Below are 24204 nucleotides of genomic sequence, written 5' to 3' on the forward strand. Positions count from 1 at the left end.
TTTATCCTCATGGCTGGTCTCAGGGTCGGGGATCCACTTCCACATCTCATTTGTCGGATGAGGAAGCCAAGGCTTAGGAGGGTCCCCCTGCTGGTGAGCCTGACTGCAGGACACACTCCAGACTGCTGGGAGTTCATTTGCCTTCCGTGGCATCAGTGATTCATGCTCATTAGGAAGAGCACAGGCATTCCGAAAACAAATCAGAGAGAAAAAGAAATCATGCCTGGCAACCAGCTCTGGTGAACCATGACAGGGGCACAGAGAAGCGCTTCTGCCCCTCCCCCATTTCCTCCTTGTATCTGGGACTCAGCCCTCATCACTGTGGGTTCTCAGCCTCAGCAAGGCAGCTTTCAAAGATATCCAGATTCCAGGCTGGGTGCAATGGCTCACACCTGTAATCCCAGAACTTTGGGAGGCCAAGGCAGGTAGATTGCTTGAGCCCAGGAGTTTGAGATCAGCTTGCGCAATATGGCAAAACCCTGTCTCTACCAAAAAAAAACAAAAACAAAAACAAAATTAGCCTGGCGTGGTGGCGTGCTCCTGTAGTCTCAGCTACTTGGGAGGCTGAGGTGGGAGGATTGCTTGAACTTGGGAAGTAGAGGCTGCAGTGAGCTATGGTTGCACCAGTGCACTCTAGCCTGGGTCACAGAGCAAGACTCTGCCTCAAAAACAAAAACAAAAAATCCAGACTCTGTCTGAGAACCGCCATGTCAACCTTCTGGTGCCTGTGGCCACCTAAGCTATAGATTAGCTGTTCCTTCCGTCACCTGCATCTCCTTCCCATCCCTGGGGGTCCCAGCAGGGAGAACCCTGGGCTGCCCACCTCCAGTGTGTGACTGAGGCTGGCTGCCAATGGCGTGGGCACAGGCCCCCACCTCCCCTGCTGCTGGGCTCCTATGTTACTTTGCTCTCATGGCCACTGTACCTCTCGGGACTGTGCACCAAGTTGCTGCCCACCTAGAATCGGTTTCCATTAGAGTGTTTAAAATGTTAAAAATAGCCTTCCACCCTAAATGCTTCCTTCGGAGGCCCGAGTTGGGAATCAGAGGTTCTTTTCTATCTGCACCTTTCTGGCAGAACTGAAGGAGGGTGGCTGTTTGCACAGTGTTGCGGGCCCCTGCCCTGGGCCAGCCACTTCACATTTGTCATCATGGAGCCCTGGGACGGCCCTGGGAGGTGTGGGGTTATTATTCTGATTCCACAGGAGAGGCGCATGAAGCTCAGAGGGTTAGGAGGTCTGTGCCTGGGCGTGAAGCTGGAATCGCAGAGCTTGGGTCTGGCTCAAGCCAGAGCCGACGCTTCCCCACGCTTACTCTTGTGATCCTAGTTCTACTCTTTGATCACAGTCTGTGTTTTTGGATCTCATGATCCTGCAGAATCAACTTTATGTGTGGAATTCTCTTGAGAATTTAATCCTGGGAGGAAAGAGTGCTGCGTTGGAAGCCTGAGGCTGCCCTTGTCTATCTGTGATAAGAAGTCCGTGAGCAGCTCACTCGTGAGCCTTGGCCTTGGCAGACAGGAAGCTCAGTGCGAGAGTTGAAGCTTGTTACAGCCCTTTCTTGTAGGCATTTGGCCTCCTTTGCCTCATCCTGCCTTTGGTGTTCTATTTTTATTTCACTAGCTCTCTGGTGTGCCAGCCTGAATGAGTGGGCGTTGCGTCTTTCTAGCTAGCAGGGAGCAGGTTTGGAGGGATGAGGACAGAGGCCATTTTCTCCATCTTCAGGTTTGGACAGTGGGACAGGCATGCATGGGCCTGCCCGTCCACCCAGCTCAGACCATGCCGGCAGCTCCAGGGTGGAGATGAGGGCGGTTCACGTTTATACACACCATTTATTGCTTGCATTTTAAAGACATCTAAAAACTCAAAGCTTGCGAAGATGGGGGTTTCACAGGAAACCAAAACTTCTTGTTGGGGCTGACGTGGGGCTCTGTTGGCTTACATCCGTGGCTGGTGTGACCTGGTGCCTCTTGTGTGGGAGGGTGGATGTTAGCCCCAAGTGTGCTGACAGGTCTGGTCACAGGTAGCCCTGCCGACACCGCCCCTCCCCATCTGTTCCTCACTCCTGCTCACTTCCAAGTGCCCTGTGGTGCCAGGTGGGGCCACCGCATGTCACTGCAGAAGGAACAAGAAAAAGAAAGAGAAAAGCTGGACTCTCTTTAGGATGAAAACATAATGACATTTTTTATCTTCCCCACGGGTGGAGCCCACAGAGGTTGGCCACAAATGGGTTGGTGGCCTTGATGTTCCTGCCAAATGTGTTTTGACAGAGAGGCAAAGATTTGTGCTGAACAAAACATTACCCTGAATAGGACACTGGACTGGGAGCAGTGGCTCAGGCCTGTAATCCCAGCACTTTGGGAGGACAAGGTGGGAGGATCACTGGGGCCTAGGAGTTTGAGCCCAGGCTGGGCAACATAGTGAGATGCTGTCTCTACACAAAATTAAAAATTAGCTGGGCGTGGTGTTGCCTGTAATCCCAGCGGCATGGGAGGCTAAGAGAGGAGGATAGCTTGAGCTCAGGAGTTTGAGGCTGCAGTGAGCTGTGATCACACCACTGCATAGCCTGGGTGACAGAGCAACACCCTGTCTCAAAAAAAAAAGGAACAGGACACTGAAGTTAAGTAAGGCTGTAAGTATCACCCTCATCCCCATTTTACTGATGAGAACAATGAGGCTCAGCCAGGCAGGCCTCCCACAAGGAGAAGGTGCCTCATTTGCTGGGGTCATGGGCGGTTCTGGGTGTAGGTGAGACCTTTAGGGAGCATTTTATACTGTTGCGGGCCTGGCCTCTGCAGGAGGTCACTGTTGGGAAGTGACTTCAGCGAGCCCAGCCGGCCCTGAGCCAGGGGAGCCACTGCTGCCCTTTTGACACAGATGTCACAAGGATGACAAGCCTTTCCAGGAGCATAAGCCCCACTTGAGGCAGTTTGAGGAGGGAGGGTGGAGGGAGAGAGGCAGTCTCTCCCTGCCAGAGAGGGGAGGCTGGGAAAGATGAGGACTGGGAGTGGCGGGGGGGTAGCCTTCCAAGGGAGCACAGGCAGAGCTTTCACTTCTGTGCACCGTGGGAGCGACAGCTCTGTTCCAGACCCATGCTCGAATCAGCACTCACCCCGGCATTGTTCATTGTCATTCTGTACAAGGGACTGGTTTTCTGTTGTTGTTTTTTGAGACAGAGTCTTGCTCTATTGCCTAGGCTGGAGTGCAGTGGCACAAACTTAGCACACTGCAGCCTCTGCCTCCCAGGTTCAAGCGATTCTCCTGCTTCAGCCTCCTGAGTAGCTGGGACTACAGGTGTGCACCACCACGCCTGGCTAATTTTTGTATTTTTAGTAGAGACGGGGTTTCGCCATGTTGGCCAGGCTGGTCCAGAACTCCTGACCACAGGTGATCTGCCCTCCTTGGCCTCCCAAAGTGCTGGGATTTTAGGTGTGAACCACTGTGCCCGGCCTAGGGACTGTTTATTCTCCTCCTGGGCCTGTGGAAGGCAGTGGGATGCCATGAGGCAGACAGTGATCCTGTGATTCCTGCAGGCAAGGCCCTTGTTGGAGAGAAACTGGCTTCTAGACTCCGAGTTTCAGCCACAAAGGCCTTGGCCTGATGGCAATCAGGATGGGGGGGTGTGGCCTATCAAACCACCGAAGTGCCCGTGGAGCCCAGGTGGGGAGAGAAGTGCATGTTCTCTGGGTGCCCTTACGTCAGTGGTTCTGGGAGGAGACCCCGCCTTCCTGCCTCAGTGCTGCCTGCCGCCCTCTTTCCCTTGGGCAGGTCTTGTTCCCCACTAAGCCTCAGCTTCCTGACTTGAGATCTCCAGGGTTGTGGGGAGGGTGCTTGAATTGAACGTATCAATACACAATGTGGACATTCGTTGGTGAAAAACAGAAGTGAGGTGGATCTGAATCTCATGAAGGGCTGATTCATCGTCTGCTCACTGGAGCCAGAGAGGTCCCCAGGGCAAACGCTACTCACACTAGCTTGGAAGACTCAGTTCTCGTCATTACTTTAGCTAGCTTGCTAACTGATTTTTTTTAAAAGAAGTATACTTTACTGTGTAAATAATGCATAATGATTTTGTTGAAAAATTCTATGATATGAATAAATCACAAAGAAAAAAACCCCACAATATAAAACAGGCCAGGCGCGGTGGCTCACGTCTGTAATCTCAGCACTTTGGGAGGCCGAGGCAGGTTGATCACTTGAGGTCAGGAGTTCAAGACCAGCCTGGCCAACGTGGTGAAACCCCATCTCTACTAAAAATACAGAAAAAAAAAAATTAGCTGGATGTGGTGTTGCACACCTGTAATCCCAGCTACTCAGGAGGCTGAGGCAGGAGCATGGCTTGAATCCGGGAGGCAGAGGTTGCAGTGAGCCGAGATTCCGCCACTGTACTCCAGCCTGGGCAACAGAGTAAGACTCTGTCTCAAAAAAAAAAAAAAGAAGAAAAAGAAAACTAAAAGACTCTCATCCTACTCTTCTTATCCTCAATATGTAGACTATTTAAGAGATAACCAATATTTTAAGACTATAACCACCACAGAAATAAAGGTCCCATATTTTGAGCTAAGCAGTGTCTCCATTAGTCTTCATAAAAGTTGTCCAAAGGAGGGCCGGGCGTGGTGGCTCACGCCTGTAATCCCAGCACTTTGGGAGGCTGAGGAGGGCGGATCATGAGGTCAGGAGATGGAGACCATCCTGGCTAACACGCTGAAACCCTGTCTCTACTAAAAATACAAAAAATTAGCCAGGTGTGGTGGTGGGCGCCTGTAGTTCCAGCTACTCGGGAGGCTGAGGCAGAAGAATGGCGTGAACCTGGGAGGCGGAGCTTGTAGTGAGCCGAGATTGTGCCACTGCACTCCAGCCTGGGCGACAGAGTGAGACTCCGTCTCAAAAAAAAAAAAAAAATTGTATTTAAAATGTCAGTGACAGTAAAGAAAACACAAGGAAGAAGCCACTCAGGCCGGGCGCGGTGGCTCACGCCTGTAATCCCAGCACTTTGGGAGGCTGAGGAGGGCAGATCATGACGTCAGGAGATCGAGACCATCCTGGCTAACATGGTGAAACCCTGTCTCTACTAAAAATAGAAAAAATTAGCCGGGCGTGCTGGTGGGCACCTGTAGTCCCAGCTACACGGGAGGCTGAGGCAGGAGAATGGCGTGAGCCCGAGAGTCGGAGCTTGCAGTGAGCCGAGATCACACCACTGCACTCCAGCCTGGGCGACAGAGCGAGACTCCGTCTCAAAAAACAAAACAAAACAAAACAAAACAAAAATTTATTTAAAATGTCAGTGACAGTAAAGAAAACACAAGGATGAAGCCACTCATCACCCCCCGACATTCAGCCTTGTTGTTATTTTTGTGCATTCCCGATGTCTCCCCAACTCCTCCCACCCTGGGGAAGTCAGTGATCACCCCTTTGTTCCTGTTTGTCTGGGGATTGGGATGTCTGCCCCTGGGGGAATTGGGGCTGGTGGTGGCAGTGATGGCAGTGGTGTTTCAATAGTTCTGCCCTAGCTAGGTGGGAGACAGTGAAACCAGTCCCAGGTTTGACTGTTGTTGGCTGTTTTACTTGACGCAAGTCATTTCACTTATCTGAGCCTCAATATGCTCAAAAATAAAATGCAGATAAACCTATGAACTACCAGAGATTGCTGTGAAAATTAAATAAATATGCACGGTGCCATACCAGTGTGGTGCTATGCAAATTTAGGTCCTATTATTTTAGTTCAAAAGCTTGGGTTTGAAAAGCGAGGTCCCAGGGTAACAATTGGTTTTGTTTAGAGAGGCACAGTTCACCAGTTCAAAGAAATGTTGCTGGAGATGTTTTGTCCCAGCCCTACCTGGGACATCTGTTGTGACATCCCCTGTGTCATGCTTTATGTCATGCTCTGAGTGACATCAAGCGAGTCAGCAGCCTTTCCTGGGACTTCAGTGCCCCAGTTTTTGTCATTCTCAAACATAAGTCTATCCCAAACCACCAGAGAATGAGGGACTTGAATGCAGGGCTATAGAATCGGGTTTTATCTGGGAGGGAATGGGGAGACAGAAAGATTCAGGCTAAGGAGTGTGGACATTATCTAGGTAATGGGGAGCCCCATAAAGGCTTCAAGCAGGGAAGTGACGAGGCCAGATGTATACTTTGGTAAGAAGTAGCCTGGCAAGGGTGTGGAGGCTGCCTGAGCTGGCGGCAGGGCCCAGCCAGAAGGGATAAGATCAGGGCCCAGTGGAGGAGGGGAGAGGAAGCTGTTTCACAGAGCAGCTCTGAGAAGCTGGCTGGAAGCTGAGGTTGACACACCCTCGAAGCACCTTTGGGGTTTCCCAAGTTGATGTAAAAAGGAAATGATTACCCTCGAGAAGGCAGGGGAGTTCTTCGGCCAGTCCTGCGTGCCTTTGGCATGTGATCTTAGCAAGTCATTTAACCTGCTCAGGCCTCAGTTTCCTCATCTCTGAACAGGGATGAGAAGCAGAGATGTTGTGAGGATTCATGTCTGTGCAGCTGGGCCTGGGCCCGGTACAGCCCGTCCTCAGTGGCCATGGCTGCTGTTTTAGGATTCTCATCCATCAAGTGGGAAGGATGCGTGTGTCTCCACTGCGTGAAAGGGAGGTTGTAGGACAGCCAGAACTTTGATCCCTAGGGGCTGGAGTGGGAGCTTAGAGGGATGGTGTCTTTGACCCGCTCACGTGTTCAGGGAAATGTGCAGTCTACAGTGCCCGTCCCCATCTCTACTCTCCTTTCCCACATGACACCCCAGCGGGAGGCAAACGGACGCCATTATCACCTCCGTTTTATAGGTGAGGAAGGGAGGCCGAGAGGAGGGAGGTGGCTTGTTGGAGGTCACACAGCTGGTTGGGTGGAAGCAGGTGTATGTGACTTAGCACATCAGAGCTCCACCCTCACCAGGACTGCCATGTTCAGCCACTGCTCTTTTTTTTTTTTTTTTTTTTTTTTGAGACAGAGTCTTGCTCTGTCGCTCAGGCTGGAGTGTAGTGGCGCGATCTTGGCTCACTGCAAGCTCTGCCTCCCCGGTTCAAGTGATTCTCCTGCCTCAGCCTCCCAAGTAGCTGAGACTACAGCCATGTGCCACCATGCCTGACTAATTTTTGTATTTTTAGTAGAGATGGGGTTTCACCATATTGGCCAGGCTGGTCTCGAACTCCTGACCTCAGGCAGTCCACCCACCTCGGCCTCCCAAAGTGCTGGGATTACAGGTGTGAGCCACCGCGCCTGGTCTACTGCATTTTACAGATGGGGAGGCCAAGGCCAGAAAGGGAAAGACCCTCCCGCCCTGCAACACCACACATTTGTGGCAGAGCCAGAATTAGAACCCAGGTCTCTGACTTCCAGACCCAGTCTCTCAATGGCTACCCCACTTCATGGAATAGTAATAACTTTCTTTCCACCTTGTTTTCAGGGAAACCGGCTCCTGAAATCAGGTGTCCCGTTCCAGCCTTCCCTGACTCTGTGAAGCCAGAAAAGCCTTTGGCAGCTTCTGTAAGAAAGGCTGAGGATGAACAGGAAGAGGGGCAGCCTGTGAGGATGGCCACCTTTCCAGGCCCAGGTATTTTAAATTTAACTTTTTTACTTAAAGCACTTTTGTTTAAGGAAATGAATATATATCTATAAGGACATTGAGCTTAGCATATAAGAGCAAAAAATTGAGGCTGAGCATGGTGGCTCATGCCTATAATCCCAGCTCTGTGAGGCTGAGACGGGAGGATGGCTTGAGCCCAGGAGTTTGAGACCAGCCTAGGCAACCTGGTGAGACCTTTCCTCTACAAAAAATTTTAAAAAGATTATCCAGGCATGGTGGCATGCACCTGGTAGTCCCAGCTATTCAGGAGGCTGAGGTAGGGGGATTGCTCGAGCCCAGGAGTGCAAGGCTGTGGTGAGCTATGATCACACCACTGCACTCCGGCCTGGGTGACAGAGTGAGACTCTTCCTAAAGAAAGCAAAAAATCTGGCAACAACAATGGGGGATAATAAAATTAATGTCAGACAGTCACAACAAAGTACTATCAACAATGATGTAGACGTGCATATGTACATGGAAACATACTGACAATATAGGGAGGTAGAAAAGTAGAAAAAATCAGGTAACAAAATGTATATAATATCTGTTACCATTTTTGTGAGCAGAAAAGAAATAGCTCGGTAATTGGAGGCTTTCTAGTGCGAGACACTATTCCAAGTACTGTACTTCAAAGATATTGACTCATTTAATCTTCAACTAACTATGAATTAGGTATGGTGATTATGCCCATTTCATGGATGAGAAAACTAAAGCACAGCGAGGTTAACCAACCTAGCTGAGGTCATGTACTGCCGGGTCCCTGTTTTCACCAGTGGTCTCCCGAGTCCCCAGCACAGGTTGGCCCTGTGTGCAGGCTCTGGACCGGATGTCTGACCATTTCTCTGTCCATTCTCCATAGGCCCCGGCCCTCGCAGCCATGCAGTGGGGAATTGAGGGATGCTTCCTGCCCACCACTTTCCTCCCCTCCATCAGTCACAGTCTGCTGAAGCCCAGAGAGGGAGAGCAGCTTGCTTAAGGTCACACAAATAGGAAGTAATGTCTGAGCTGTGTGATTTGAACACTCACATCCCTAAGCATCGTACTCACTGCTATCCCAGATCCTTTCGGACCACTTCAGATTTGTCTCCATCACCTGTGCCCAGGCAAGGGCTCAGGGACAGTTTCCAAATGACAGAATGGCTCAGCCAGCAGATGACCTCCCTAGGGGAGCTGCTGCTCAGCCCAATCTCCATTCTCACCGCCTCACCCCTGGAGCCCTGCCTCACCTCCTGTCTCCTGCGGCCTCCTGAGTGGTGAGCCAGAGACCCCAAATCCACGTAATCTCAGGTCACTGTTGCCGTTTCTGAAGCCAGGTGCAGCATCAGCTGAAAGGAACATGTTTTGTGGGCTTTTGTATTAGACAGACTCATATTTGAATCCTAGTGCTGCTGTTTTGTAGAATGACTTAGCCTTTGTACCTCAGTTTACTCATTTGTAAAATGAGGAGAATAATAGACCCTATTTCAACATGGTGTGGTAAGAAATCCTGCACCTGAGTGTTGCACCATGGAGGTGCTCATTAAATGTTATCTGATATTATGAACATTCCAGACACTCCAGATAGGTTGAATCTAGAAAGTTAATTCTAGGCCAAGGAGTCTGGATTATTTCCTGTAGCTAAATATATATATTTTTAAGTGCAGACTTTTGATCAGCAATGAAAGATAAGGGGAAATGGTCCTGACCAAAGGGAAAATTCTAACAAAATAGGGAAATTGTAGGGGCGTGCTGGTCAGGATGGAAGAGGTAATAGGCATAGCAGTTCCTTCTGGTATTCTTTATCTAGGTTACTGTAAAGATAAACAAACATCACAGCCAGCCGGGCGCGGTGGCTCACGCCTGTAATTCCAGCACTTTGGGAGGCTGAGGCGGGTGGATCACGAGGTCAGGAGATCAAAACCATCCTGGCTAACACGGTGAAACCCTGTCTCTATTAAAAATACAAAAAATTGGCCGGGCGTGGTGGCGGGTGCATGTAGTCCCAGCTACGCGGGAGGCTGAGGCAGGAGAATCACTCAAACCCAGGAGGCGGAGGTTGCAGTGAGCTGAGATCGTGCCACTGCATTCTAGCCTGGGTGACAGAGTGAGACTCTGTCTCAAAATAAAAATAAAAGTTAAATAAACGTCACATGTCTCTGTCAGCCTTTGCTGTTTACTTTCTAACCTTTTTTTTTTTTTTTTTTTTTTTGAGATAGGCCTTGCTCTGTTGCCCAGGCTAGGTGACAGTGGCACAGTCATAGCTCACTGCAGCCTCAACTTCCCTGGCTGAAGCAATCCTCCCACTTCAGCCTCTCAAGTAGCTGGGACTACAGGTGTACATCACTACGGCTGGCTAATTTTTTATTTTTGTAAAGACGGGGTCTCATTTTGTTGCCCAGGCTGGTCTCGAACTCCTGGGATCAAGCGATTCTCCCACCTTGGCCTCCCAAAGTGTTGGGATTACAGGCATGAGCCACTGCACAGAGCCCTATTTACTTACTTTCTTTTTTTGGCGGTGGGATGGAATCTCTGTCACCCAGGCTAGAGTGCAGTGGCACAATCTCGGCTCATTGCAACCTTTGCCTCCTGGGTTCAAGCGATCCTGCTGCCTCAGCCTCCTGAGTAGCTGGGACTATAGGCACGCACCACCACGCCTGACTGATTTTTGTATTTTTTGTAAAGATGGGGTTTCGCTGTGTTGCGCAGGCTGGTCTTGAACTCCTGGGCTCAAGCAATCCACCCGCCTTGGCCTCCCAAAGTGCTGGGATTACAGGCGTGAGCCACTGTACCCAGCCCCTATTTGCTTTCTTGATGGCACTTGGAGCAAATGTGCCCAGGCAGGTCAAGATGATAACTACAATTTGCAGGCAGAGACAGGAAGTTGATTGTCTATCTTTGCCTAAATTGAAAATAAGAAATCATTCATTTCATCAAACCACCCAAAGCTTGTCTTCTTTTGGGAAAACCCCAAGGTTCCACTGAGCCCCAGAGTTCAAACTCATCAATTATCTTGAAGGATTTTGGTAGGAGTGAAGGATACTGAGCCCACATCTTGATCCCTGTGATACCCTGGCTCCCCCTTGCAGTAGGTGGGAAGGAAGTGGGAAGAGACATGGAGGAGGAAAATATGTTTGTTTGTTTTGTTTTGTTTTTTGAGACAGAGTCTCGCTCTATCACTAGGCTGGAGTGCAGTGGCGCGATCTCGGCTCACTGCAGCCTCTGCCTCCTGGGTTCAAGTGATCCTCCTGCCTCAGCCTCCCGAGTAGCTGGCACTACAGGTGCACGCCACCATGCCCAGCTAATTTTTTGTATTTTTAGTAGAGACGGGGTTTCACCATGTTGACCAGGATGGTCTTGATCTCTTGACCACCTGCCTCGGCCTCTCAAAGTGCTGGGATTACAGGCATGAGCCACCGCGCCTGGCTGAGGAGGAAAATATGTGAGCAGAGGAGCCATGGATAGGCTATGAGCACCTCAGCAAAGCAGTCTCGAAGCTAGAATTCAGATGAAAGGGTTTTGAGCAGCTGAAATAACTGTCACAAAGCCTTAGCTGTAGGAGAGGCCACTGGGCTATCAGTCAGAATCTGTTTACTTATTCTACACATAGTTTCACCAGCCTTGGTAAAATACCAAGTACTGCATGTGTCACAGCCTGACCTTTGTGCTCTATAAACATCAGCTCTTTTTACCTGGACAAGGAACAGACCATTATTGCTCTTTTTACATTTGAGAAAGCTCAGATAAGTGAGGCACAGCTCATCTGAGGTCAGATCTTGAGTAGTGCTGGAGCCAGCGCTTGGGCCAAATTCTGTTTGATACTAATAAAGGAGATGGGGCAGCTGGGGGTAGACCCGCTGCCAGCATCAGGGCAGGACATAGAAGACCCCATGTCAGATACAGTGCCGCTGCTTCTGCAATTCTTGTACCTGCAACGACACAGCTCGGCAGGACCAGAGGTGGTGCATTTTGCTTGAGAAAGCAGGCATATTAGCCTCAGTAGAATAGCAACAAAAAGGCCAAGGCAGTCGGATCACCTCAGGTCAGGAGTTCGAGACCAGCCTGGTCAACATGGTGAAACCTCATCTCTACTAAAAATATAAAAATTAGCTGGGCATGGTCTCAGGCGCCTGTAATCCCAGCTACTTGGGAGGCTGAGGTAGGAGAATTGCTTGAACCTGGGAGGTGGAGGTTGCAGTGAGCTGAGATCACGCCACTGCACTCCAGCTTGGGTGACAGAGACTCTGTTTCAAAAACAAAAACAAACAAAACAGAACAAAAAAGAAAAGCAAGAAAAAGAAAGCTTCTGGAAGCGTTTCCATAGGAAATGGTTTGTTTTTTAGCTAAGTCCTGGCACTTGATCTGACCTCTGATTAGCTGTGCCTCACTCTTGGAAACAAGATTATGTGGAAGCCCCAAGCCCCATCCATCACTATCACCCAACAAGTATCCCATCTTGTTCATCTACTCTCCTGTCCCGTCTCCCTCCCCTCCCTTAGCCATTATTTTAAAACATTTTTATATGAAAAAATTACAAACATACAAAAGCCAAGAGCATAATGACCCTCCATGTCCCCATCAGCTGGCTTCAGTAATGATCCACCCATGGCCAACTTCTGATTACTTTGTATGGAATCCAGGGAGATTTTCATATCCTTGATAGCAGGAGAATTCCTTCTCATTCTCCTCTCTCTGCCCTTGGACATAAAATGGGGGCCTTTAAAGATTATGGTTGTGAGTTTCTCCTACCACAGATAACTACCCTAGGCACGAGGAGCCAATCCGATTAGACCCCAGAGGAGGGGAGGGCTGGGTAGGGAGAGATGGAGAGTAATGGCTGGTGGGTCCTGTCTGATTTTCCAGACCAGAGTCCATTCCTTTTCCCCAAGAACACAGGGATAAATAAACCCAACTAATAGCCCTCATATGTCGCAGGAGCAGGCCTCAGGGATTCCCCCAAACTGAGAGGCCTGCGGGAGCCTCCTGAGCAAACCCCAGGCATTAAGTCAGATAGGAAACTCGTGACTTGTGTGAGGCAAGCTCTGACCTCAGATTTACTGGGCACAGAAGGACCCTGTGTGCAGAGAGAGCCCTGCCCTGTGGCCAGGCCTGGCAGCAGGATGGAACTCAAGTTAGTCTGGAGCAGCGGTTCCCAGTGTGGGGCCCACACCTGCAGTGGTACACGGAACCTGGGTGTTAGCACAAATATAGATCATGTGTAGAAGAACTAGGGACTTCATGGATATTACTGTTTAACACAAGGCTGAATACATAACACTGGAATTAAAGTTGGTTGAAAGAAAACTGTCAGGTGACTCATAGTGAGGTGGCACAGACATGGCCAAAAACTTGGAGACCGGATGAACATAACTGCAGTCTGAGGGATGCGGGCCAAGGGTACTGAGCTGAGGCCAAGAGAAGGCAGGGCAAGGGTGGAAGTGGCCATCACAGAGCAGCCTTTCTGCAGGACGGGGGCCCTGTGCTGGCCAGCAGAGGCCTGCATTAGTCCAGGTCCTTGGTGAGAGGCAGATACCAAGACAGGATAGGATTTCATCAACAAGATAGGATTTCATTAGGACAAATACTTGCAAGAAAATGCAGAGGGAGCTGGGCAAGGCTGGGAGAGCCTTGGGACCACGGTGCGCCATTTCCGAGGAAGGCTGGGTGGGCACTTGCTGGCCTGCCTTCGGTCTAAGGCAGACTCTCCAGGGTGTCCGTTGGCCATCACAGTCCTATCTGCCTAGTGTACCCTCTGCACACAGTGCCTGGGGAACAGCCCCTGGGAAGCATGGTCTGGATGCAGATGCAGGGATTGATTGGAGCCAGCCACAGCCAGGCCCGCAGATAGCCAGGCTCCCAGCAGCTGGGGGTCTCCAGCTCCAATTCTCCTGGCTGCTAGACTCACACAGCAGCAGGGCAAAGATCCCAGGAATGAGGCTGACGGCAGCCCCTTGACAGGCTCCAGACCTTGTTTCAGGTGATTTCATGTTATCAGCTATCTGTGTGGGTTAATTGTTTAGCTAGGCTGATTTTACTTTCAGTCTCGTGAAATAAAATTTTTTGTTTTTTGTTTTTTGAGACTGAGTCTCGCTCTGTTGCCCAGGTTGGAGTGCAGTGGTATGATCTTGGCTCACTGCAACCTCTGCCTCCCAGGTTTAAGCGATTCTTGTGCCTCAGCCTCCTGAGTAGCTGGGCCTACGGGCATGTGCCACCATGCCCGGCTAATTTTTGTATTTTTAGTAGAGACAGGGTTTCACCATGTTGACCAGACTGGTCTCGAACTCCTGACCTCAGGTGATCCACCTGCCTCAGCTTCCCAAAGCGCTGGGATTACAGGTGTGAGCCACTGTGCTGGCCAAAAAAAAAATTTTTTTTTTATACAGTCTCGCTCTGTCACCCAGGCTGGAGTGCAGTGGCACATCTCAGCCCACGGCAACCTTTGCCTCCCTGGTTCAAGCAATTCTCCTGCCTTAGCCTCCCAAGTAGCTGGGATTACAGGCACTCGCCATCATGCCAGGCTAATTTTTGTATTTTTGTAGAGATGGGGTTTTACCATGTTGGCCAGGCTGGTCTTAAACTCTTTTTGTTTGTTTGTTTGTTTGTTTATTTGAAGTGGAGTCTCACTCTGTCACCCAGGCTGGAGTGCAGTGGCACAATCTTGGCTCATGGTCTTAAACTCTTAACCTCAGGTAATCCACCTGCCTCGGCCTCCCAAAGTGCTGGGATTACAAGCCTGAGCCACCGTGCCCAGGCCAAAATAAATTTTTTAATAGCCAAAGTTCCAGATGAGTCATTCCTTTCCTGATGTTGTAAGCCACAAATACCTGAAGCAGGTAGATTTATCCAGTAATCTTGGGGTCAAGTCCAGTTTCCTTGGGAAGGGTCAGGTCCCCAGTTACTCAGAAGCTGTCCTTGCCATGGGGCTTCCTAGGTATTTCCAGATGATGATGTTTGAAGCCTCTGGCCTTTGGCCAAGGCCTGCTTCTGTGCGGACCAGCCATCATGGCTCACCTTACCCACGGTCTGTGCCTGCGCCCACCGAGGAGCCACCCTCGGTGGCCTCATTAGTCTTCAGATTAATCTTCACATGGGGCCTAGTGAAGAAATTTCACCCCCTTTAACCTCACGTTTAAGTGACCCTAAACTACTTGTCAAACATTCCGTCTTGTGAATCTTGTTCACTCACTAAGGGATTAGGGGCATAGACGTGGCCAAGCACCGTGGCTCACGCCTATAATCCCAGCACTTTGAGAGGCCGAGGCAAGGGGATCACTTGAGGTCAGGAGTTCAAAACCAGCCTGGCCAACATGACGAAACCCCGTCTCTAATAAAAATACAAAAATTAGCCGGCATCATGGCGCACGCCTATAGTCCCAGCTACTTCGTAGGCTGAGGCAGGAGAATCACCTGAACCTGGGACGGGGAGTTTGCAGTGAGCTGAGATTGTGCCACTGCACTCCAGGCTGGGTGACAGAGTGAGACTCTGTTTCCAAAAAAAAAAAAAAAAGAACATAGACACTGGAACCACTGACTGTGTGCCCCATGTGAAGATTAATCTGGAGACTAATGAGGCCGTCTGGTAGGGGGGCTCCTCGGTGAGTGCAGGCACAGACTGTGGGTGAGGTGGGCCTTGGTGGCTGGTCCACACAGAAGCAGGCCTTGGCCAAAGGCCAAGGCCCTTGGAAAAGTGACTTAACTTCTCCATGCCTCATTTCACCATCTGTAAAGAGGCAATGAAAATGGTGCAGTGGTACCTTATTTCCTGATTGGCATGAGGATTAGATGAGTTAACGCACGGGAAGGATTTTTTTTGAGACAGGGTCTCATTCTGCCTCCTAGGCTAGAGTGCAGTGGTGTGATCATGGCTCAATATAGCCTTGACCTCCTGGGCACAAGTGATCCTCATCCTCCCAAGTAGAGGGGACCACAGGTGTACACCACCATACCTGGCTATTAAAAAAAAATCTTTTGTAGGACTGAGCGCAGTGGCTCATGCCTGTAATCCCAGCACTTTGGGAAGCCGAGGTGGGCAGATCACGAGTTCAGGAGATCGAGACCATCCTGGCTAACACAGTGAAACCCCATCTCTACTAAAAATACAAAAAATTAGCTGGGTGTGGTGGCGGGCGCCTGTAGTCCCAGCTACTCGGGAGGCTGAGGCAGGAGAATGGTGTGAACCCGGGAGGCGGAGCTTGCAGTGAGCCGAGATTGCGCCACTGCACTCCAGCCTGGGCGACAGAGGGAGACTCCGTCTCAAAAAAAAAAAGAAAAAAAAATCTTTTGTAGAAACGGGATCTTGTCATGTTGCCCAAGCTGATCTCAAACTCCTGGGCTGAAGCAATCCTTCTGCCTCAGCCTCCCAAAGTGCTGGTATTACAGACGTGAAGTATTTAGAACAGTGCCTGGCATGATATTTGCTAACTCATGTACCTAGATGTTAACTTACTCCAGCCCCGGGACCTTCTACTGCCCCACCTCTGCATGGGCTGGTTCCACTGCCCCATATCTGCTTGTTGAAAACGTTTCTCCATATTTCAAGCCCAGGTCAGGTGCCACTTCCTCTGTGAACCCTCCTCATCTCCCAGCCTGTTATGGTCTCTCCTGCCTCTGACCTCGCCTTCCCGTGGGATGTATCCTCGGAGGATAGTTACTGCATCCCTGCCCTGGTGGAGGTTTCTGGAAGGCAGGCTTGGTAGCTAGTTCACCTCTGTGTCTTTTTCTGCTCTTTGAGTAGGAGGTGAGATAGTGCAGGGCCTAGAAGTCAAACAGATTTCCGTCTGAATTTCGGCTCTACCATCTACTGGCTGGGTGGTCCTGAGCACTGCGTCTACCTCCGGTGTCTCCGTGTCTCCACTTGCCAACTGGGATGATAAACAGGCCCCAGGTTGTAGGGGAGTCAGAGGCTTATCCTGAGGTGATGCTTGAGGAGTGTGTTGGTTGGCACATGGTGGGTGTCAGGAAGTGGCAGCAACAAGTGTTTGGGGAATGAACAGGAGACTGGCATGGTCTGAGGACTAGACCAGGATCCCTCCTGTCTTCCTCCCTGAGGCTGCATCCTGACCCATAGTCCCTCCTTTCCAGGGTCCTCTCCAGCCAGAGCCCACCAGCTGGCCTTTCTCCAGCCTCCTGAAGAAGATGCCCCTCATTCCTTGAGAAGCGACCTCCCCACTTCGTCTGATTCAAAGGTAAATCCACCCCTCGGCTGCAGCCCCCAAGCCATGTCTCCCAGCGTATAGTTCCCTCTCAAAAATGCAATTTCTCTACCCCTTGAGACCAGTTTAAGGGTGGAGAGGAGAAAGGAAATTGCCATCAAATTACCCCAAGCTTCTAAGACTGTAAGTAGAGGAGGTCAATAATAGCGGGGAGAGGGAGGGAGGGCACTTCAGTGAATATACTTCTTGTTTTTTAATTTGTTATTATTATTATTTTCGAGACAGAGTCTCGCTCTGCCGCCCAGGCTGGAGTGCAGTGGCACGATCTCGGGTCACTGCAACCTCCGCTTCCCGGGTTCAAGTGATTCTCCTGCCTCAGCCTCCCAAGTAGCTGGGATTACAGGTGCATCTCACCATGCTCGGCTAATTTTTTGTATTTTTAGTAGAGACGGGGTCTCACCATGTTGGCCAGCTTGGTCTCGAACTCCTGACATCAGGTGATCCACCTGCCTTGGCCTCCCAAAGTGCTTGGATTACAGGCATGAGCCACCGCACCCGGCCATTATTTTATTTTATTTTCGACCTGTGGTCTCAGCTACTTGGGAGGCTGAGGCAGGAGGATGGCTTCAGCCCAGGAGGCAGAAGTTGCAGTGAGCTGTGATCCTACCACCACATTCCACCCTGGGTGACAGAGTGAGACCCTGTCTCCAAAAATGTATGACCATATTGGTACGAAGATAAATAAAATCCAAGCAGGATTAAAAATGAGGACATTTCTTTGACTCTAAAAGTTCATTTATTTTCTTCTGATTTTAAAATAAATTAAAATGTTTTGATGGCCCCTAAAAGTGTTGTGAGCCTGAGACCCTTTGCATCCAGTGCCTGGGGGAGAAGCCAGCTTTGCATGAGTGTGGTTAATGAAGCTCTTCCATGTCCCAGGTGTGGTGTCACATGCCTGTAGTCCTGGCTACTTGGGAGGCTGAGGTGGGAGGATCGCTTGAGCCCAGGAGTTGGAGACCAGCCTAGGCAACACAGGGAGGCCCCATCTCTAAATTAATAAATAGATCAATCTTCCATGAAGGATAATCCCAACACTTTGGGAGGTTGGTATGGGAGGTTCACTTGAGCCCAGTACTTTGAGACCAACCTGGGCAACAGTGTGAGATCCTGTGTCTACAAAAAAGTTTTTTTTGTTTTTGTTTTTTTTTTGAGGAGTCTCGCTTCATTGCCCAGGCTGGAGTGCAGTGGCACGATCTTGGTCACTGTAACCTCTGCCTCCCAGGTTCAAGCTATTCTCCTACCTCAGCCTCCTGAGTAGCTGGGATTACATGCACATGCCAGCATGTTTGGCTAATTTTTTTTTGTATTTTTAGTGGAGACAGGGTTTCGCCATGTTGGCCAGGCTGGTCTTGAACTCCTGGCCTCATGTGATCCGCCCACCTCAGCATCCCAAAGTGCTGGGATTACAGGCATGAGCCACCGCGCCCGGCCAAAAAGTTTTTTTGAGACAAAGTCTCACTCTGTTGCCCAGGCTGTCTCGACTCACTGAAACCTCTGGTTCCCTAGTTTAAGCGATTCTCCTGCCTCAGCCTCCTGAGTATCCGGGATTATAGGTGTGTGCCACCACGCCTGGCTAATTTTTGTATTTTTAGTAGAGACACGGTTTCACCATGTTGCCCAGGCTGGTCTTGAACTCCTGGCCTCAGATGATCCGCCCGCCTTGGCCTCCCACAATGGTGAGATTACAAGCGTGAATCACTGTGCCTGGCCTCTACAAAAAAGTTAAAAAATTAGCCAGGCGTGGTGGCACACACCTGTAGTCCCAGCTACTTGGGGGCGCTGAGATGAAAGGATCCCTTGAGCCTGGGAGGTTGAGGCTGCGGTGAGCTGACATCATGCCATTGCACTCCAGCCTTGGTGTCAAAGTGAGACCCTGTCTCGAAAAGAAATCAAAACTATGTGTGTGGCATGATACCAGTTTTGTTAAATAAATCCTAGTATATGTAATTGGCCGGAAATACACTAACTTTAATAGCAGTTAAATGGATAATGGGGTTATGGATACTAATTTTCAAAAACTGTTAAGAGCATATGTAACTTTAAAAAATTGAAATTTAGGCCGGGCGTGGTGGCTCGTGCCTGTAATCCCAGCACTTTGGGAGGCCAAGTCGGGCGGATCACGAGGTCAGGAGATGGAGACCATCCTGGCTAACGCGGTGAGGCCTCATCTCTACTAAAAAAATTACAAAAAATTAGCCGGACAGGGTGGTGGGTACCTGTAGTCCCAGCTACTCGGGAGACTGAGGCAGGAGAATGGCGTGAACCTGGGAGGCGGAGCTTGCAGTGAGCCGAGATCACACCACTGCACTTCAGCCTGGGTGACAGAGCGAGACTCTGTCTCAAAAAAAAAAAAAAAAAAAAAATACGTACATGTGTTTTAAAGAGAGAAGTTATTAAAAACGGAAGCAGAACTTCTTTTTATAGGCTTATATACACATGCAGTCTCTGGAATTCTGTTTAAAGCAAGCGTGTCTTACTTGCCCATGGGTCGTGTGCAGCCCAGGATGGCTTTGAATGTGGCCCAACACAAATTTGTAAAGTTTCTTAAAACATGAGTGTTTTTTGCAATTTTTTTTTTAAAGCTCATCAGCTATCATTAGTGTATTTTATGTGTGGCCCAAGACAATTCTTCTTCTTCCAGTGTGGTCCAGGGAAGTAAAAAATTGGACACCCCTGGTTTGGTTATATGAACCTGTATCCTACTTCCCAGGAGTCTGGAACCCCAGTACCTATGCTGTGAATTAGACCAAGAGTGCTGAGCTCGGCCACTGACCAGCTGTGGGACCTCACTTCAGCTGTTTTATTTCCTCAGTGCTCACTTCTGTAAACTGAAATAAAGGAAACATCAACCATGTGCCAGGAACACATCTTAGTCTTCAAAATTACTCTTCAGGGTACTATTGTTACCTTCATTTTTGCTGATGGAAAAAATTGAGGCTCAGAGAGGTTAAGTAACTCACCCAAGGTCACAGAGCAGGATACAGATGGAGCTGGGATTTGAGCTTCGGCCTATCCATGTCCTTTTTTTTTTTTTTTTTGAGACAGAGTCTCGCTCTGTCGCCCAGGCTGGAGTGCAGTGGCGCGATCTCGGCTCACTGCAAGCTCCGCCTCCTGGGTTCACCCCATTCTCCTGCCTCAGCCTCCCGAGTAGCTGGGACTACAGGCGCCCGCCACCATGCCTCGATAATTTTTTTTTGTATTTTTTAGTAGAGATGGGGTTTCACTGTGTTAGCCAGGATGGTCTCGATCTCCTGACCTTGTGATCCGCCCACCTCGGCCTCCCAAAGTGCTGGGATTACAGGCGTGAGCCACCGTGCCCGGCCTATCCATGTCCTTTTTACAGTTTTCATTGGATAAGATGATCCCCTCCATCCCTCCATCTCTGGTGTTCCAAGGTCCCTTGAGGTAGCAGAGAAAACGAGATTCCATAGTAATCTCCATCTCTTCTCTCTGGGTCTCCAGGACTTCAGCACCTCCATTCCTAAGCAGGAAAAACTTTTGAGCTTGGCTGGAGACAGCCTTTTCTGGAGTGAGGCAGACGTGGTCCAGGCAACCGATGACTTCAATCAAAACCACAAAATCAGCCAGGGGACCTTTGCTGACGTCTACAGAGGGCACAGGCACGGGAAGCCATTCGTCTTCAAGAAGCTCAGAGAGGTGAGCACTTCTTGGTTTCTAGTGGGGGTTGAGGCTGCAGGGGTGGGGCGGGATCTTCATGTTCTGATGTCTTTCTCTACAGACAGCCTGTTCAAGTCCAGGATCAATCGAAAGATTCTTCCAGGCAGAGCTGCAGATTTGTCTTAGGTAAGCCTCCCCTTTGTTTAGTAATAATGATAGCTAACCTTTATATAGTGCTTCCTGTGTGCCCAGGCATGTTTTAAGCACTCTATTATATAGAAACTCATTTAGTCCTTACAAGAACCCTATAAATGTAGCTACTATTATCACATTATTTTACAGATGGGTAAATTGAGGCACAGAGGGGTTAAATGTCTCATCCAAGGTCACACAGCTAATGAGTGGCAGAGCCAGGATTTGGATCTACCTGGTTTGGCTCCAGAGTCCATTCTTCCCCTGTGTAGCAATTCTATGTGTAGATTAGAATTATAAAGGAAACTTGGCTTACTCCAACTCCTTCCTTCCACATGGGAATAAATCTTCTCTCCTTTTTTTGTTTTTTGAGACAGAGTCTTGCTCTGTCTCCCAGGCTGGAGTGCAGTGGCGTGATCTCGGCTCACTGCAATCTCTGCCTACCAGGTTCAGGTGATTCTCGTGCCTCAGCCTCCCGAGTAGCTGGGATTACAGGCGTGCGCCACCAGGCCCGGCTAATTTTCATATTTTTAGTAGAGACGGGGTTTTGACCTGTTGGCCAGGATGGTCTCAAACTCCTGACCTCAAGTGATCTTTCCGCTTTGGCTTCCTAAAGTGCTGGGATTACAGGCGTGAGCCACCGTGCCTGACTTTTTTTTCTTTTTTAAGAGCTAGGGTCTTGCTCTATTGCCCAGGCTGGAATGGCCTTGGAATGATCGTAGATCACTGCAGCTTTGAACTCATGGGCTCCCACCTCAGATCCTCCCACCTCAGCCTCTGAGAAGCTGGGACTACAGGTATGCGCCCAGCTCATTTTTTTTTTTTTTTTTTTTTTTTTTTTTTTGTAGAGATAGGGTCTTGCTATGTTGACCAGGCTGGTGTTGAGCTCCCAGGCTCAAGTGATCCTCTTGCCTTGACCTCCCAAGATGTTGGGATTATAGGTATGAGCCACTGTGCCCTGCCATGTGTGTGCTTTTTTTTTTTTTTTAATTATTTTTCATCTGAAACACTTGTGCCTTATATTGTAGGGTATTTTAAGAAATAAAGAAAATTGAGTATCTGTTCATTCTGGAACCAGTGTTAAAAAATAAAGAAATTGACCAGGTATGGTGGTTTATGCCTGTAATCCTAGAACTTTGATGCTGAGGCAAGAGGATTGCTTGAGCCAAGGAGTTTGAGACCAGCTTGGGCAACATAGCGAGACCCTGTCTCAACTGAAAAATATATATATACAAAAACTTGTTTTGGCTGGGCATGGTGGCTCACACCTATAATCCCAGCACTTTGGGAGGCTGAGGCGAGTGGATCACTTAAGTCCAGGAGTTCAAGATCAGCCTGGGCAACATGGCAAAACCCCGTCTCTACAAAAAATACAAAAATTAGCTGGGTGTGGTGGTGTATGCCTGCAGTCCCAGCTACTCAGGAGGCTGAGATGAGAGGATCACTTGAGTCCAGGAGGCAGAAGTTGCAGAGAGCCGAGATCATGACACTACACTCCAGCCGGGGCAACAAAGTGAGTCTCTGTCTCAAAAATAAATAAAGGCCAGGCATGGTGGCTCACACCTGTAATGCCAGCACTTTGGGAGGCCGAGGTGGGCAGATCAGTTGAGGTCAGGAGTTTGAGACCAGCCTGGCCAACATGGCGAAACCTCATCTCTACTAAAAAAAATTCATACAAAAATCAGCCTGGTATGTTGGCATGCACCTGTAGTCCCAGCTACTCAGGAGGCTGAGGCATGAGAATCACTTGAGCCCAGAAAGTGGAGGTTGCAGTGAGTCCAGATCGCACCACTGCACTCCAGCCTGGGCAACAGAGTGAGACTCTGTCTCAAAAAAAAAAAAAATTAATTAATTAATTAAAAAGTAAAACAAATTTAAAAAGGAATAAAGAAAATTATAAATAAGAAAATAGAAACTATTTTTCACAGCACCTATAAATGAGCACTACTGTTTTAATATTTTGATATATTTTCATTTTTAGTTGTTAAAACTTTTTTTGTAGAGACAGGATCTCACTATGTTGCCCAGGTTGGTTTTGAACTCCCTGGCTCAAGTGATCCTCCTGCTTTGGCCTCCAAAAGTGTTGGGATTTTAGATGTGAGCCACTGTGCTGGGCCCATATTTTGATATGTTTTCTTTAATGCTTTCTCTATTCATACATGTATATGAATACTCACATGTGTACACACACATACACACACACACATAGATACACACACACACACATACATCTAATAAAAACTGGAAGTATGATTCCCTTTCCACTTTGGCTTAGTGCTTTCATGGAGTCGGCAGTCACTCCTTCATTCATTGATTCAGAAAATGTGGGTAGTCAAGCCCTTTTCTAGGCTCTAGGGAGTGTACGCCAGAAGCATACAGAGCCCCTGCCTTGGGGAGGTTTATGGTCCAGTGGGGAGACTGACATGTAAATAACTCTAATAAGTATGCAAAAGCGAGTAATAGGATGGCTTGCGGGAAGCAGAGGAGGGCGGAGAGATAAGGCAGGAGGCCATTTACAGCAGTCTTGGGGAGGTTGAATCAGAGCCTGACCCAATCCAAGTGACCCAAGGCAGAGGAGAGGGGAATGAAGGGACATTTTAAAAGTTATTTGTGGCAGTGAATGGTGACTGATTTGATACGGGAGATAAGAAGGTTTCTAGGAAACTGGGTGGGTTGTGATGTGCCTTTCTGGGATAATAAATATGGGTGAAGAAGCAGGTTTGGGACTTGTTGAGGCTAGGATGATGTTGACCTGAGCATCAGGATGCAAACTGACATTCAGGTCTGGAGCTTAGGATGGGGCTGGAGATAAGAGATTTGGGAATGTTCCTTATAGCAATGGGAGGTTCCTGGAGGAGCAACATACAAAACAAGATGAGGAGTCCAGCTGGCAGAAAGAGGAAGGCAAAGGAGGAGGGTCTTAGTGAAAAGGGCCAGGAAAGAGTGGTCAGAGAGGTAGGAGGAAAGTCAGGAGGGAATGGTGACTGAGAACCAGCAGAAGAGGATTTCAGGAAAGAACCCCAGTCCTAGAGTCAGGCAGATGTGGGATCTGGTCCGGGCTTTACTGCTTTCTAGTTTGTGACCTTGGGCAAGTCCCTTAACCTCTCAGTCTCCGTTTCTGGAGATGGGGCAGTTGAGATGTCATGTGTTGCAGAGCGGTAAAGCAGGATGAGGACCACCATACTCGTTGAAGGCAGACAGTTTTCATCTTTCCACTCTGGGGCCAGGCCCTTAGGGGTCAGAGCATGTGGTACCTGGGAGGTTACTGGTGGCGTTGGAGGAGGAGAGAGCAGAAGAGGGGTGGGACATGAGGAAGTAGATCATTCTTTCCGTCTGACTCCTCACCCCTGCACTGACGCCCGATTCCAGATGCTGCCACCCCAATGTCTTACCTGTGCTGGGCTTCTGTGCTGCAAGACAGTTTCACAGCTTCATCTACCCTTACATGGCAAATGGTTCCCTACAGGACAGACTGCAGGGTCAGGTAAGGGACTGGGTCATGGTCAGAGAATGGGACCAGGCTGCACCCAGCCATGGGGTCAAGGGTTAAGGACTTACAGAAGTTCAGAGGGGAGAGGGGCCATCTAGGTGAGACCAGGGAGACTTCAAGGAGAGAAGTGGGGCCAGGATACCTAAGATC

At 49.3% G+C, this 24204-nt stretch overlaps 1 protein-coding gene across 2 annotated transcripts in view; it reads left to right on the plus strand.

Moving 5' to 3' along the window:
• Window positions 1-24204, plus strand: part of IRAK2 (interleukin 1 receptor associated kinase 2) — a 78870-nt gene that overhangs the window by 27941 nt on the left and 26725 nt on the right. For both annotated transcript variants that reach the window (XR_010155112.1, XM_016940449.4), the window contains exons 3-7: window positions 7407-7553; window positions 16624-16727; window positions 20217-20411; window positions 20494-20558; window positions 23934-24048. Coding sequence is in view for 1 of the 2 variants with exons in the window: in XM_016940449.4 (XP_016795938.1) it covers window positions 7407-7553; window positions 16624-16727; window positions 20217-20411; window positions 20494-20558; window positions 23934-24048 (626 nt within the window). In the remaining variant the exon portion in view is untranslated. The remainder of the gene's footprint in view (window positions 1-7406; window positions 7554-16623; window positions 16728-20216; window positions 20412-20493; window positions 20559-23933; window positions 24049-24204) is intronic.

The sequence above is a fragment of the Pan troglodytes genome, chromosome 2, assembly GCF_028858775.2.
Source record: "Pan troglodytes isolate AG18354 chromosome 2, NHGRI_mPanTro3-v2.0_pri, whole genome shotgun sequence".
Taxonomy (NCBI): Eukaryota; Metazoa; Chordata; class Mammalia; order Primates; family Hominidae; genus Pan; species Pan troglodytes.